The sequence below is a fragment of the Hyla sarda genome, chromosome 5, assembly GCF_029499605.1.
Source record: "Hyla sarda isolate aHylSar1 chromosome 5, aHylSar1.hap1, whole genome shotgun sequence".
Classification (NCBI taxonomy): Eukaryota; Metazoa; Chordata; class Amphibia; order Anura; family Hylidae; genus Hyla; species Hyla sarda.
Genome location: NC_079193.1, coordinates 321,430,861 through 321,444,162, shown reverse-complemented (window position 1 = coordinate 321,444,162; position 13,302 = coordinate 321,430,861). Strand labels below are relative to the sequence as shown.

Genomic DNA, 13,302 nt, shown 5'->3' with positions numbered 1-13,302 from the left:
CAAATTCGCCACTGGCACCCTGTGCGCTGTACAGATGAAAGCAGGTTCACACTGAGCACTTGTGACAGACGTGACAGATTCTGGAGACGCTGTGGAGAACGTTCTGCTGCCTGCAACATACTCCTGCATGACCAATTTGGCAGTGGGTCAGTAATGGTGTGGGGTGGCATTTCTTTGGGGGGCCGCACAGCCCTCCATGTGCTTGTCAGAGGTAGTCTACTGCCATTAGGTAAAGAGATGAGATCCTCAGACCTCTTGTGAGACCATATGCTGGTGCGGTTTGCCCCGGGTTCCTCCTAAAGCAAGACAATGCTAGACCTCATGTGGCTGGAGTGTGTCAGCAGTTTCTACAAGAGGAAGGCATTGATGCTATGGACAGGCCCGCCCGTTCCCCAGACCTGAATCCGATTGAGCACATCTGGGACATCATGTCTCGCTCCATCAACCAACGCCACGTTGCACCACAGACTGTCCAGGAGTTGGCAGATGCTTTAGTCCAGGTCTGGGAGGACATCCCTCAGGAGACCATCCACCACCTCATCAGGAGCATACCCAGGCATTGTAGGGAGGTCATACAGGCACGTGGAGGCCACACACACTACTGAGCCTCATTTTGACTTGTTTTAAGGACATTACATCAAAGTTGGATCAGCCTGTAGTGTGTTTTTCCACTTTGATTTTGAGTGTGACTCCATATCCAGACCTCCATGGGTTGATAAATTTAATTTCCATTGATAATTTTTTGTTTGATTTTGTTGTAAGCACATTCAACTATGTAAAGATGAAAGTATTTCATACGATTAGTTCATTCATTCAGATCTAGGAGGTGTTATCTTAGTGTTCCCATATATATATATATATATATATATATATATATATATATACACACACACACACACACACACATATATCATTGAGACCTGCTCAATTCAAGTCATCCACAGAATAAGTGGGCACTGTGATAAAAAAACAAACAAACAAAAAAACTAAAAGTACAACTTTTGATAGGTCACATGGACAATAATAGGGCCTTTCCGGCTTTATACATCTTATCCCCTATCCAAAGGATAGGGGATAAAATGTATGATCGCAGGTGTCCCAGCACTGGGGACCCCCGCAATTTTGATGCATCCTATGCCGGGCGCTGCCTCCGAGGCGGGGACGTAATGTCACAGCCACGCCCCCTAGTGACATCACACCACACCCCCTCCATTTATGTCTATGGAAGGGGGCGTGACCCCTGCGATCATACATCTTATCCTCTATTCTTTGGATAGGGGATAAGATGTATAAAGCCGGAATACCCCTTGAATAGTTTGGACTGGTCAGGATCTGAGTGTTCAGACCCCGACCAATCACTAGAATGTGTTGGGAGAAGTGACAACTTAGTGTGTTCTTTCCCGGATTTGTGTCCCATGACGGGACAGACTCAAAGTCTTTGGGGCCGTCCTCGTCTTATAGACACTAAGCTCGTTCTCGTGGTCGGTCAGGGAATGATCATGCAGACCTTGACAAAAAAATAAACTTTTAAAAAGGTCCCTAGGACATGTCAAGAGTTTTGTTTTTATTAACAGGTACACTTCAATGGTGCACTAGACATGTCCTGATGACGGGTTGTGTACTGTGCTGACATAGGAACCTTATGCAAATCTAAATCCCTTGAGACAACATCCTTCCTCATTGGCTTGAATAGTGGCAGCTGTGTGTGTATAGTCATGTCTTATGTAACCGAAAATACATTTACATAACATGGCCATGACACCCCTGCACCTAAAAAGAGTTGTTGTCATGGGAATCTCCCATCATCCTCTGGGCTTTTATTTCTAAGTTGTCATAACTTCCCACTTAATGTGAATGTGTCGCCTACATTTTTATTTACTGATGCCACCAGATACTGACACGTTATAATATGTTTCTTGATTGTATAATTCATTTTTTGTGCATTGTTATGTGGGCAGCCATCTTGCCCGAACTGGTTTTAACAGCATTTAGAAACATGCTTTACAGCAAGCCCCATGGATATAGGCAACAATAGACAGGAGCTGTCCCATGCACCAATGGGAAAGATGTCTGAGCATGCCGAGTGAACTTTTAAGATGTCATTCTACGGGGGGGAGACTAATCTGTAAGCAACAGCTCCTGCGTGTACCTCTTATCTACTGGTGTCACTTTTCACAGTATTCACGTCTATGAAGAAGAAGATTACTGGAAAGTGATTTGTACAGAACAGGAAGTGTCAACTTAGTTCTGGCATAGTGGCCAGAATGGAAACTGCAAGATTTTTGGTTTATTTTTTAAATATAGAGAATAACATGAAAAATGTGAAAAAACAAACAAACCACCAAACATTTTTAAATAGAGTTAACCTATTTAAACAATAGGTTATTTTCTTCTCACACATTAAATTAAGTTAGATAGAAGAGCACCTGTAGAAAGAAGTCACCGGCTAAGAGCTGACCCTGATGAGACAACCCATTTAAAGGACAATGGCAACAAAAAACACTTCTTCCCCATCCCGGCACCGGCTAATGCTCGTAGCGTCGAGCTCACTGAGCTCAACTGAGACCCCCCCCCATACAGCTCTATGGGAGAGGCATGGTCCCTCCCATAGAGATACTTCGGGGGTAGTCGGCCGCGGTGTCATGCTGTGGCCGGCATGCCTCCTGCAGAGCCAGAGCCTGATGCAGGAGATTACGGAGGATAAGGGATAAGTTTAACTTACTGCAGATTTCCTTTAAACAAAACGGCTGATTAATTCAGGTCCATTCCTGGTATCACAGGGTTAAGAATGACATAAAAGCCGTCTCACAGGGTAAAGCATATCATAGTAGATGTGTATAATAAATATATCATCCTTTTTTTCAAATACACATTGGAGGTAAATCGTTGACTTACGACTCAAGTCTTTAGCACAACAAAACTCATCAGCAGAATTTAAATCCCCCAAGAATATTTGGTATTGTAAGTAGAGCGGCGGCGTCTAAAGGGACATGTCAATGCTCCCTGGTGGGCTAGTGGGGTGGATCGCCCCTCCGCAGCGCGATCGCAGGGGGGCGATCCACTATAGAGGTAGCCGGAGGACTTACCTCTGCTTCCTCCTGTCCCGGCTCTGTCATTGATAGATCCTGGCTGGACCAGGCTCTATCAATGGATCACAGAGCACACAGATTAATAGAGTTCAATAGAATCTATTCATCTGTCTGAGGAATCTAATGATTCCTCCTATAAGTGTAATAAAGTGTAAAAAAATTAAAAATAATAAATAAAAGTTTTAATAAAAGTTTGAAAGACACACATTAACCCAGTGGTTTTCAAACTGTGCCCCTCCAGATGTTACAAAACTACAATTCCCAGAATGCCAGGACAGCCGTTGGTTGTCCGGGCATGCTGGGAGTTGTAGTTTTGCAACATCTGGAGGGCCACAGTTTGAAGACCGCTGCATTAACCCCTTCCATGTTAAAAGTTCAAATCACCCCCTTTTCCTATATAAAAACATGTAAACATAATAAAAATAAACATATTTGGTATCGCTTCGTGTGTAATTGTACAACCTATGAAAATATAACATTATGTATCCCGTACGGTAAATGTAAAAAAATACCAAACCACAGATTTGCAATTTTTACAATATCCCAGAAAAAAAAGTTAAAAAGCGATTAAACAGTCAGATCAATACCAAAATGGCACCGATACAAAAAACTGATTATGGCGCAAAAAATGAGCCCTCATACAGCCTGGTATGCGGAAAAAAAAAGCTACAAGGGTTAAAAAATGGCAATTAAAAAAATTTGAAAAAGTTCAGAATTAGTAAAACATGACGTAAATCATACAAATCTGGTATTTCTGTAATCAGGCGCCTAAAGTATAAAACTAACATGTTACCTCAACCACAAGGTAAATGGCGCAGAAAAGAAAAACCATCAAATCTGCAAAATTATCTTTTACTATTTCAATTTCACTTCCCTTAATATATATATATATATATATATATATATATATATATATATATATATTTATTTTTATTTTTTTTTGGTTCAGAGAATATGTTATTGAAAAATTAAAAGGTGTCATTATAGTAGGTAGTTATGGCTATTATAGGGTGAGGAGGAAAAAAGAGCGTAAAAGCGAAAATTGGCCCAGACAAGTGGATCTTGCTCCATTTTAGTCCCGTGGACAAGTAGTTTTTTATAAAATTTCCACACCCCTGTAATAGGGTACTGGAGCATCATGACAAGTTTCTGTAAACATATATGTCTGAAATGGCTGTTATTGTCTCAGATAATTACAGTGAAACAGAATGGTCACAGCAGACAAAGAATTAATATACTTGAAATCAATAATGCTATTAAAAGACACAATAAAAGGATGACCATAAATCAACAGAGCAGAGAAGACCCGGAGCGAGCCGTCCCTGCACTGCAGACATTGCTGTAATACGAGTGACAGGCGCATTAACAGGCTACAAAGCATCAACATACCCAGATGGCAGAGGCTCTGCGGCGGTGCCAGGCTGCTGTCTCACAGGATCCACAGGGGCAGCAGCAGACGATTGCCTTGGCTTCCCTGCTTCGGGACTCGAGCTGCCAGCAGCGGAGGATGACACAGAGTCCGTAGCCCTTACAGGTTCAGGAGCAGCACTAGCAGCGGGTGTGCCACTTTCAGAAGTGGTATTAGTTGCTGTGTGTGTGTTAGCCATAGAGTCCGTGCAATCTGATATGAGGGATTCTGCAGGAGCCGCTGCCGCTTCATGGCAAGATGTGCTATTGGCTTCTGGTGCAGCAGCTGTGCCATTAACTGAAAAGGAACAATATTCAGCATAAGAAATAGACAAAAGGGTTTAAGACATCTACAACACAGAAAAAACAGTAGGAAGCATGGTTGCACCAAGCCAATAACAGCTGTCTGAATCCCATATTGATCTATACAAGTAATAGCTGTTGATTTATATGAAATACAGCAGCATACAGGGACTGGTGAGTGCACGGCTCTCCCGGGGTTCATGTCTGATCTAGGGCTGGTTGTATGTGTTGCCTGAGACAGATTTATAGAGGTCTTCTGTAGCCCATGCTTTGTGACTTGCTGGGTACTTTAAGGGTACGTTCACACATACGCAGATTTGATGCGCAGGATTTTCTGCTGCAGATTTCAATGTGAACTAAATGATTGAGCAAAGATTCTAATCGGCAGTTACAAATCCTGCGCATCAAATCTGCACAGGATCCTGTATATGCCAACGTACCCTTAAAGGGATGCTCCTCCTCTAGACATCTTATCCCCTATGTAAAGGATAGGGGATAAATGTCTGATCGCGGGGGTCAAGCCACTGGGGACCCCCGTGATCTCATGTGCGGCACCCAAACATCCGATGCACGGAGGGCGGAGGCTTGTGACGCCACGGCCATGCCCCCTCAATGCAAGTCTATGGGAGGGGGCGTGACTACTGTCATGCCCCCTCCCATAGACTTGAATTGAGGGGGAGTGGCCGTGATGTCACGGGCGTCACGGCCACTCCAAGTGGAAATTCAGCCAGGAAACCTTGTGAAATCAAAAGCTCCGTTGATGCCAATAGAAGTTCCTGATGAGAATTATTTTCATTGAGGAAATTCTGTGAGGAAATTCTATCATGTGAACCCAGCCTTAAACCTTTTAGAATACAGCAATGTAACTGGTAGAAAAAAAAGAGACCATTATGGCCAATGAGGGGTCATGTCCCTCTTTCCCCTGATTGAACATTGGCCATGAATAGACAAGAAGTCCTTGGGGGATGATTCAAAAACCAAAATTCAGACCCCACAATATGGCATTTGGATTTTTTTCCACAGATACAAGGGGGTTATCCATGGTTAAAAAAATAATAATAATAATATTATATATATTTTTTATTTTTTTTCTAGGGCAGAGGAAAGAGTAAAGAATATAATATAAAATATATCTATCTATCTATCTATCTATCTATCTATATATATATATATATATATATATATATATATACACACACACACACATACATATATACACAGTGCATAGTGAAAGTATTTGGCCCCCTTGAACTTTTCGACCTTTTGCCACATTTCAGGCTTCAAACATAAAGATATAAAACTGTAATTTCTTGTGAACAATAAACAACAAGTGGGACACAATCATGACGTGCAAAATTATCCAGCCCCTTTACTTTCAGTGCAGCAAACTCTCTCCAGAAGTTCAGTGAGGATCTCTGAATGATCCAATGTTGACCAAAATGAATAATGATGATAAATAGAATCCACCTGTGTGTAATCAAGTCTCCGTATAAATGCACCTGCACTGTGATAGTCTCAGAGGTCCGTTTAAAGCGCAGAGAGCATCATGAAGAACAAGGAACACACCAGGCAGGTCTGAGATACTGTTGTGGAGAAGTTTAGAGCCGGATTTGGATACAAAAAGATTTCCAAAGCTTTAAACATCCCAAGGAGCACAGAGCAAGCCATAATATTGAAATGGAAGCAGTATCAGACCACTGCAAATCTACGAAGACCTGGCCGTCCCTCTAAACTTTCAGATTGTACAAGGAGAAGACTGATCAGAGATGCAGCTAAGAGGCCCAAGATCACTCTGGATGAACTGAAGAGATCTACAGCTGAGGTGGGAGACTCTGTACATAGGACAACAATCAGTCGTATACTGCAAAAATCTGGCCTTTATGGAAGAGTGGCAAGAAGAAAGCCATTTCTTAAAGATATCCATAAAAAGTGTTGTTTAAAGTTTGCCACAAGCCACCTGGGAGACACCAAACATGTGGAAGAAGGTGCTCTGGTCAGATGAAACCAAAATCAAACTTTTTGGCAACAATGCAAAACATTATGTTTGGCGTAAAAGCAACACAGCTCATCACCCTGAACACACCATCCCCACTGTCAAACATGGTGGTGGCAGCATCATGGTTTGGGCCTTCTTTTCTTCAGCTGGGACAGGAAAGATGGTTAAAATTGATGGGAAGATGGATGGAGCCAAATACAGGACCATTCTGGAAGAAAACCTGATGGAGTCTGCAGAAGACCTGAGACTGGGACGGAGATTTGTCTTCCAACAAGACAATGATCCAAAACATAAAGCAAACTCTAGAATGGAATGGTTCGCAAATAAACATATCCAGGTGTTAGAATGGCCAAGTCAAAGTCCAGATCTGAATCCAATCGAGAATCTGTGGAAAGAACTGGAAACTGCACAAACGCTCTCCATCCAACCTCACTGAGCTCGAGCTGTTTTGCAAGGAGGAATGGGCAAAAATTTCAGTCTCTCGATGTGCAAAACTGATAAAGACATACCCCAAGCGACTTACAGCTGTAATCGCAGCAAAAGGTGGCGCTACAAAGTATTAACTTAAGGGGGCTGAATAATTTTGCACGCCCAATTTTTCTGTTTTTTATTTGTTAAAAAAGTTTGAAATATCCAATAAATTTTGTTCCACTTCATGATTGTGTCCCACTTGTTGTTGATTCTTCACAAAAAAATTACAGTTTTATATCTTTATGCTTGAAGCCTGAAATGTGGCAAAAGGTCGAAAGTTCAAGGGGCCAAAAACTTTCACTATGCACTGTATATGTGTATACATACAGTTATGGCCGTAAATGTTGACACCCCTGAAATTTTTCAAGAAAATAAAGTATTTCTCACAGAAACTATTGCAGTAACACATATTTTACTATACACATGTTTACTCCCTTTGTATGTATTGGAACTAAACCAAAAAGGGGAAGAAAAAACCCAAACTGGACATAATGTCACACCAAAAATGGGCTGGACAAAATTATTGGCACCCTTAACTTATTTGGTTGCACACCCTTTGGAAAAAAATAACTGCAATCAGTCACGTCCTATAACCATCAATAAACTTCTTACACCTCTCAGCCAGGTTGTTGGACCACTCTTCCTATGCAAACTGCTCAAGGTCTCTCTTATTGGAAGGCGCCTTTTCCCAACAGCAATTTTAACCCCTTAAGGACCAAGGACGTACCGGTACGTCCTTGGTCCTGCTCTTCTGATATAACGCGGGGTTACACAGTAGTGAAGCCGGGACCCGCCTCTAATAGCGCGCAGCGCCGATCGCGGCGCCGCGCGCTATTAACCCTTTAGCCGCGCGCTCAAAGCTGAGCCGCGCGGCTAAAAGTGAAAGTTCCCGGCTAGCTCAGTCGGGCTGTTCGGGATAGCCGCGGCTAATCGCGGCATCCCGAACAGCTGACAGGACAGCGGGAGGGCCCCTTCCTGCCTCCTCGCTGTCCGATCGCCGAATGACTGCTCAGTGCCTGAGATCCAGGCATGAGCAGTCATCCGGCAGAATCGTTGATCACTGGTTTCTTATGAGAAACCAGTGATCAACATAGAAGATCAGTGTGTGCAGTGTTATAGGTCCCTATGGGACCTATAACACTGCAAAAAAAAAAGTGAAAAAAAAAAGTGAATAAAGATCATTTAACTCCTCCCCTATTAAAAGTTTGAATCACCCCCCTTTTCCAATAAAAAAAAAAAAACACAGTGTAAATAAAAATAAACATATGTGGTATCACCGCGTGCGGAAATGTCCGAATTATAAAAATATATCATTAATTAAACCGCTCGGTCAATGGCGTGCGCGCAAAAAAATTCAAAAGTCCAAAATAGTGCATTTTTGGTCACTTTTTATATCATTTAAAAATGAATAAAAAGTGATCAATAAGTCCTATCAATGCAAAAATTGTACCGTTAAAAACTTCAGATCACGGCCCAAAAAATGAGCCCTCATACCGCCCCATACACGGAAAAATAAAAAAGTTATAGGGGTCAGAAGATGACAATTTTAAACGTATTAATTTTCCTGCATGTAGTTATGATTTTTTCCAGAAGTCCGACAAAATCAAACCTATATAAGTAGGGTATCATTTTAATCGTATGGACCTACAGAATACAAATCAGGTGTCATTTTTACCGAAAAATGTACTACGTAGAAACGGAAGCCCCCAAAAGTTACAAAACAGCGTTTTTTTTTCAATTTTGTCGCAAAATGATTTTTTTTCCCGCTTCACCATAGATTTTTGGGCAAAATGACTGACGTCATTACAAAGTAGAATTGGTGGCGCAAAAAATAAGCCATCATATGGATTTTTAGGTGTAAATTTGAAAGAGTTATGATTTTTTAAAGGCAAGGAGCAAAAAACGAAAATGCAAAAACGGAAAAACCTCCGGTCCTTAAGGGGTTAAGCTCTCTCCACAGGTGTTCAATGGGATTTAGATCTGGACTCATTGCTGGCCACTTCAGAACTCTCCAGCACTTTGTTGCCATCCATTTCTGGGTGCTTTTTGATGTATGTTTGGGATCATTGTCCTGCTGGAAGACCCAAGATCTCAGACGCAAACCCAGCTTTCTGACACTGGGCTGTACAGTGCGACCCAAAATCCATTGATAATCCTCAGATTTCATGATGCCTTGCACACATTCAAGGCACCCAGTGCCAGAGGCAACAAAACAACCCCAAAACATCATTGACCCACCCCCATATTTCACTGTAGGTACTGTGTTCTTTTCTTCGTAGGCCTCATTCCGTTTTCGGTAAACGGTAGAATGATGTGCTTTACCAAAAAGTTCTATCTTGGTCTCATCTGTCCACAAGATGTTTTCCCAGAAGGATTTTGGCTTACTCAAGTTCATTTTGGCAAAATGTAGTTTTGCTTTTTATGTCTCTGTGTCAGCAGTGGGGTCCTCCTGGGTCTCCTGACATAGTGTTTCATTTCATTTAAATGTCGACAGATAGTTCGCGCTGACACTGATGCTCCATGAGCAGTCAGGACAGCTTGAATATCTTTGGAACTTGTTTGGGGCTGCTTATCCACCATCCGGCACAATCCTGCGTTTACACCTTTCATCAACTATTCTATTCCGTCCACGCCCAGGAAGATTAGCTACAGTGCCAAGGGTTGCAAACGTTTTGATAATGTTGCGCAAATCTAGATCTCTGGAGATTGACTTGTAACCTTGAGATTGTTGATATTTTTCACCAATTTTGGTTCTCAAGTCCTTAGACAGTTCTCTTTTCCACTTTCTGTTGTCCATGCTTAGTGTGGCACACACAGACACACAATGCAAAGACTAAGTGAACTTTTCTCCTTTTTATCTGCTTTCTGATTTTTATATTGCCCACACCTGTTACTTGCCCCAGGTGAGTTTAAAGGAGTTTCACATGCTTGAAACAATCTTATTTATCCACAATTTTGAAAAAGGTGGCAATAATTTTGTCCAGCCCAATTTTGGAGTTTGGTGTGACATTATGTCCAATTTGCTTTTTTTCCTCCCCTTTATGTTTTAGTTCCACCACACACAAAGGGAATAAACATGTGTATAGCAAGACATGTTACTGCAATCCTTTTCTGTGAGAAATACTTGACTTTCTTGAAACATTTCAGAGGTGCCAACATTTACGGCCATGACTGTATCTATATCTATATATATATTTTTTTCTATTTCCTCTGCCCTAGAAACACATTGTATATTTTAGCTACGTTTTTTTTTTCTATTTCCACTGCCCTAGAAACATATTTTTTGCTATGTTTTGCAAATATATATTACCTAGCAACATTCCCCGATCTCTTCTCGCTTCCAACATGAGCATTTGATACAAGACCTTCTAGCTCAGCCAATCACTGGTCGCGATGGTGTCCCATTTCGCCCAGTGATTGTGGATAACCCCTTTAAGTATGGCAGCGCACAGGGACCATGTAACTGCAGACAGCTCCTCCATGCCCTGCCATGCCAGTTCTAGGCAAAGGACCAACCAGGCACAGAGATCCACCATGTGCATGAGGGATCAAGAGACCCACATCCCCAGCTCCCTTTAACCACACCAGTGTGTGCTGGAAACCAGAATGGTTAATCCCTAATACTAAGATCACATGGGAATGTTAAAGAGCAAGAATTTTAAGCTGCTGGGGGACACATTTTTGTTGCAGTCGACATAAAAGGAGCACAGGATGTGTTTTGTCTGGAATCTCTGCATTATTCTCCGGTCATGTATTTCACCAGGCAGAAATAGGAACTAAACAAGATGAAAAGAGAATTTCCTGTTTGCGTTCAAGATCAGACGGCTGTAAAACTACAATTCCCAGCATGCCTGGACAGCAAACAGCTGGAGGGCCACAGTTTGAAGATCACTGATCTAGATGGTATAAAACATGCAGATTTGTATACATGTACTGTGCATGTTTGGGTCTGAATGGGTTAAATGAAGTCGGCATACAGAATCCTACGCTGTAAACTGAACCTTACTAGTCTTGTGACAGACACTTGTCCTCGAGCCAAGATGAGTTTATTGCATAAGTCATCATTAAAGTGCTCCACAGTCATTGACTCCTCACAGCGCATAGCAATAAGGAGCCCATACTATTCGGGTGCTGGAGTTCATATGCAAATGGAATAGTTTAAAGAAAAGGAGGAATCTGTGCGTACCAGTTCTAGTGCCAGCCTGTGCAGTAAGTGGATTTGGTGCTGGTGTATTTTTGGGTCTGGCTGCAACATGAGAAGGGGAGCGAGTGCCGTCTCCGTTCGCTAGTTGTGCATTGAAGGCATTCTGCTCGGCGTAACTGGATGGGGTTTCATTAGAGGTCCCATTGGGAACGTCACTAGAAGATCTTCAGATGGGGGAATAAAAGAACAGTATTAATTTACATCACAGAATGTGTAAATAAACATAAAGAAAAAACTTGGGTGGCCCTATAGCAGTGGTCTCCAAACTGTGGACCTCCAGCAGTTGCAAAACTACAACTCCCAGCATGACCAGACAGCCAAAGAGTTGTAGTTTCGCAACAGCGGGAAGTCCACAGTTTGGAGGCCAAGGTTTCCATAGATGGTTACATTTAAATAATGGGGCTTCCTAATATAGCGGAGCACCAAGCTAGGCAATGGACGGAAGCCCCATACAGAATGAATGGAGCACAGGCTTTCATGCCCACAGCCATTTTCTTTTTTTCATAAGACATTTGTTCTCTGTTTTTATCATATGTATATGTATGTCCTCCGAATAAATGAAAAGGCAGCTTTTTTATTCTTTTAGGAGCTTCCAAATGGAGTTCAGAAGCCTTATAGATAGAGCATGAATGGCGTGCTGCGTCTATATTCATTCGGAGGACATCTCTTCCCGGTTCTCAGGGTTGGATGCATCTTGAGAGATCCCTTTCCCTTTGTCAGGTCATTGACAACCACGAAGTCCAGAATAAACGTTTTAATAATTAAGTAAACTAGGATTATATCTGCTAGTTAGCGCCATCCAACGCAGCCTCACTTTACTGCCTCTAGTGCTCCATCTTGGTTGTGGGCTGCTTCTGGACTGGAGATTGACAGACAGGCAGGCAGACAAAGGCAGACAAAGGCAGATAAAGGCAGACAAAGGCAGACAAAGGCAGACAAAGAGACAAAGACAGACAGCGAAAGACAGGCAGACAAAGACAGACAGCGAAAGACAGGCAGACAAAGACAGACAGCGAAAGACAGGCAGACAAAGACAGACAGCGAAAGACAGGCAGACAAAGACAGACAGCGAAAGACAGGCAGACAAAGACAGACAGCGAAAGACAGGCAGACAAAGACAGACAGCGAAAGACAGGCAGACAAAGACAGACAGCGAAAGACAGGCAGACAAAGACAGACAGCGAAAGACAGGCAGACAAAGACAGACAGCGAAAGACAGGCAGGCAGGCAGACAGCGAAAGACAGGCAGGCAGGCAGGCAGGCAGACAGCGAAAGACAGGCAGGCAGGCAGGCAGGCAGGCAGCGAAAGACAGGCAGGCAGCGAAAGACAGGCAGGCAGCGAAAGACAGGCAGGCAGCGAAAGACAGGCAGGCAGCGAAAGACAGGCAGGCAGCGAAAGACAGGCAGGCAGGGAAAGACAGGCAGGCAGGGAAAGACAGGCAGGCAGGGAAAGACAGGCAGGCAGGGAAAGACAGGCAGGCAGGGAAAGACAGGCAGGCAGGGAAAGACAGGCAGGCAGGGAAAGACAGGCAGGCAGGGAAAGACAGGCAGGCAGGGAAAGACAGGCAGGCAGGGAAAGACAGGCAGGCAGGGAAAGACAGGCAGGCAGGGAAAGACAGGCAGGCAGGGAAAGACAGGCAGGCAGGGAAAGACAGGCAGGCAGGGAAAGACAGGCAGGCAGGGAAAGACAGGCAGGCAGCGAAAGACAGGCAGGCAGCGAAAGACAGGCAGGCAGGGAAAGACAGGCAGGCAGGGAAAGACAGGCAGGCAGCGAAAGACAGGCAGGCAGCGAAAGACAGGCAGGCAGCGAAAGACAGGCAGGCAGCGAAAGA

At 43.2% G+C, this 13,302-nt stretch overlaps 1 protein-coding gene across 3 annotated transcripts in view; it reads right to left on the bottom strand.

Annotated features, from left to right (window-relative positions):
• WWP1 (WW domain containing E3 ubiquitin protein ligase 1) overlaps positions 1–13,302 on the bottom strand; it is a 133,824-nt gene that overhangs the window by 52,176 nt on the left and 68,346 nt on the right. For all 3 annotated transcript variants that reach the window (XM_056522277.1, XM_056522279.1, XM_056522278.1), the window contains exons 7-8: positions 11,453–11,634; positions 4,479–4,794 (exon numbers count right to left, since the gene is read on the bottom strand). In XM_056522277.1, coding sequence (XP_056378252.1) covers positions 4,479–4,794; positions 11,453–11,634 — 498 coding nt within the window. The remainder of the gene's footprint in view (positions 1–4,478; positions 4,795–11,452; positions 11,635–13,302) is intronic.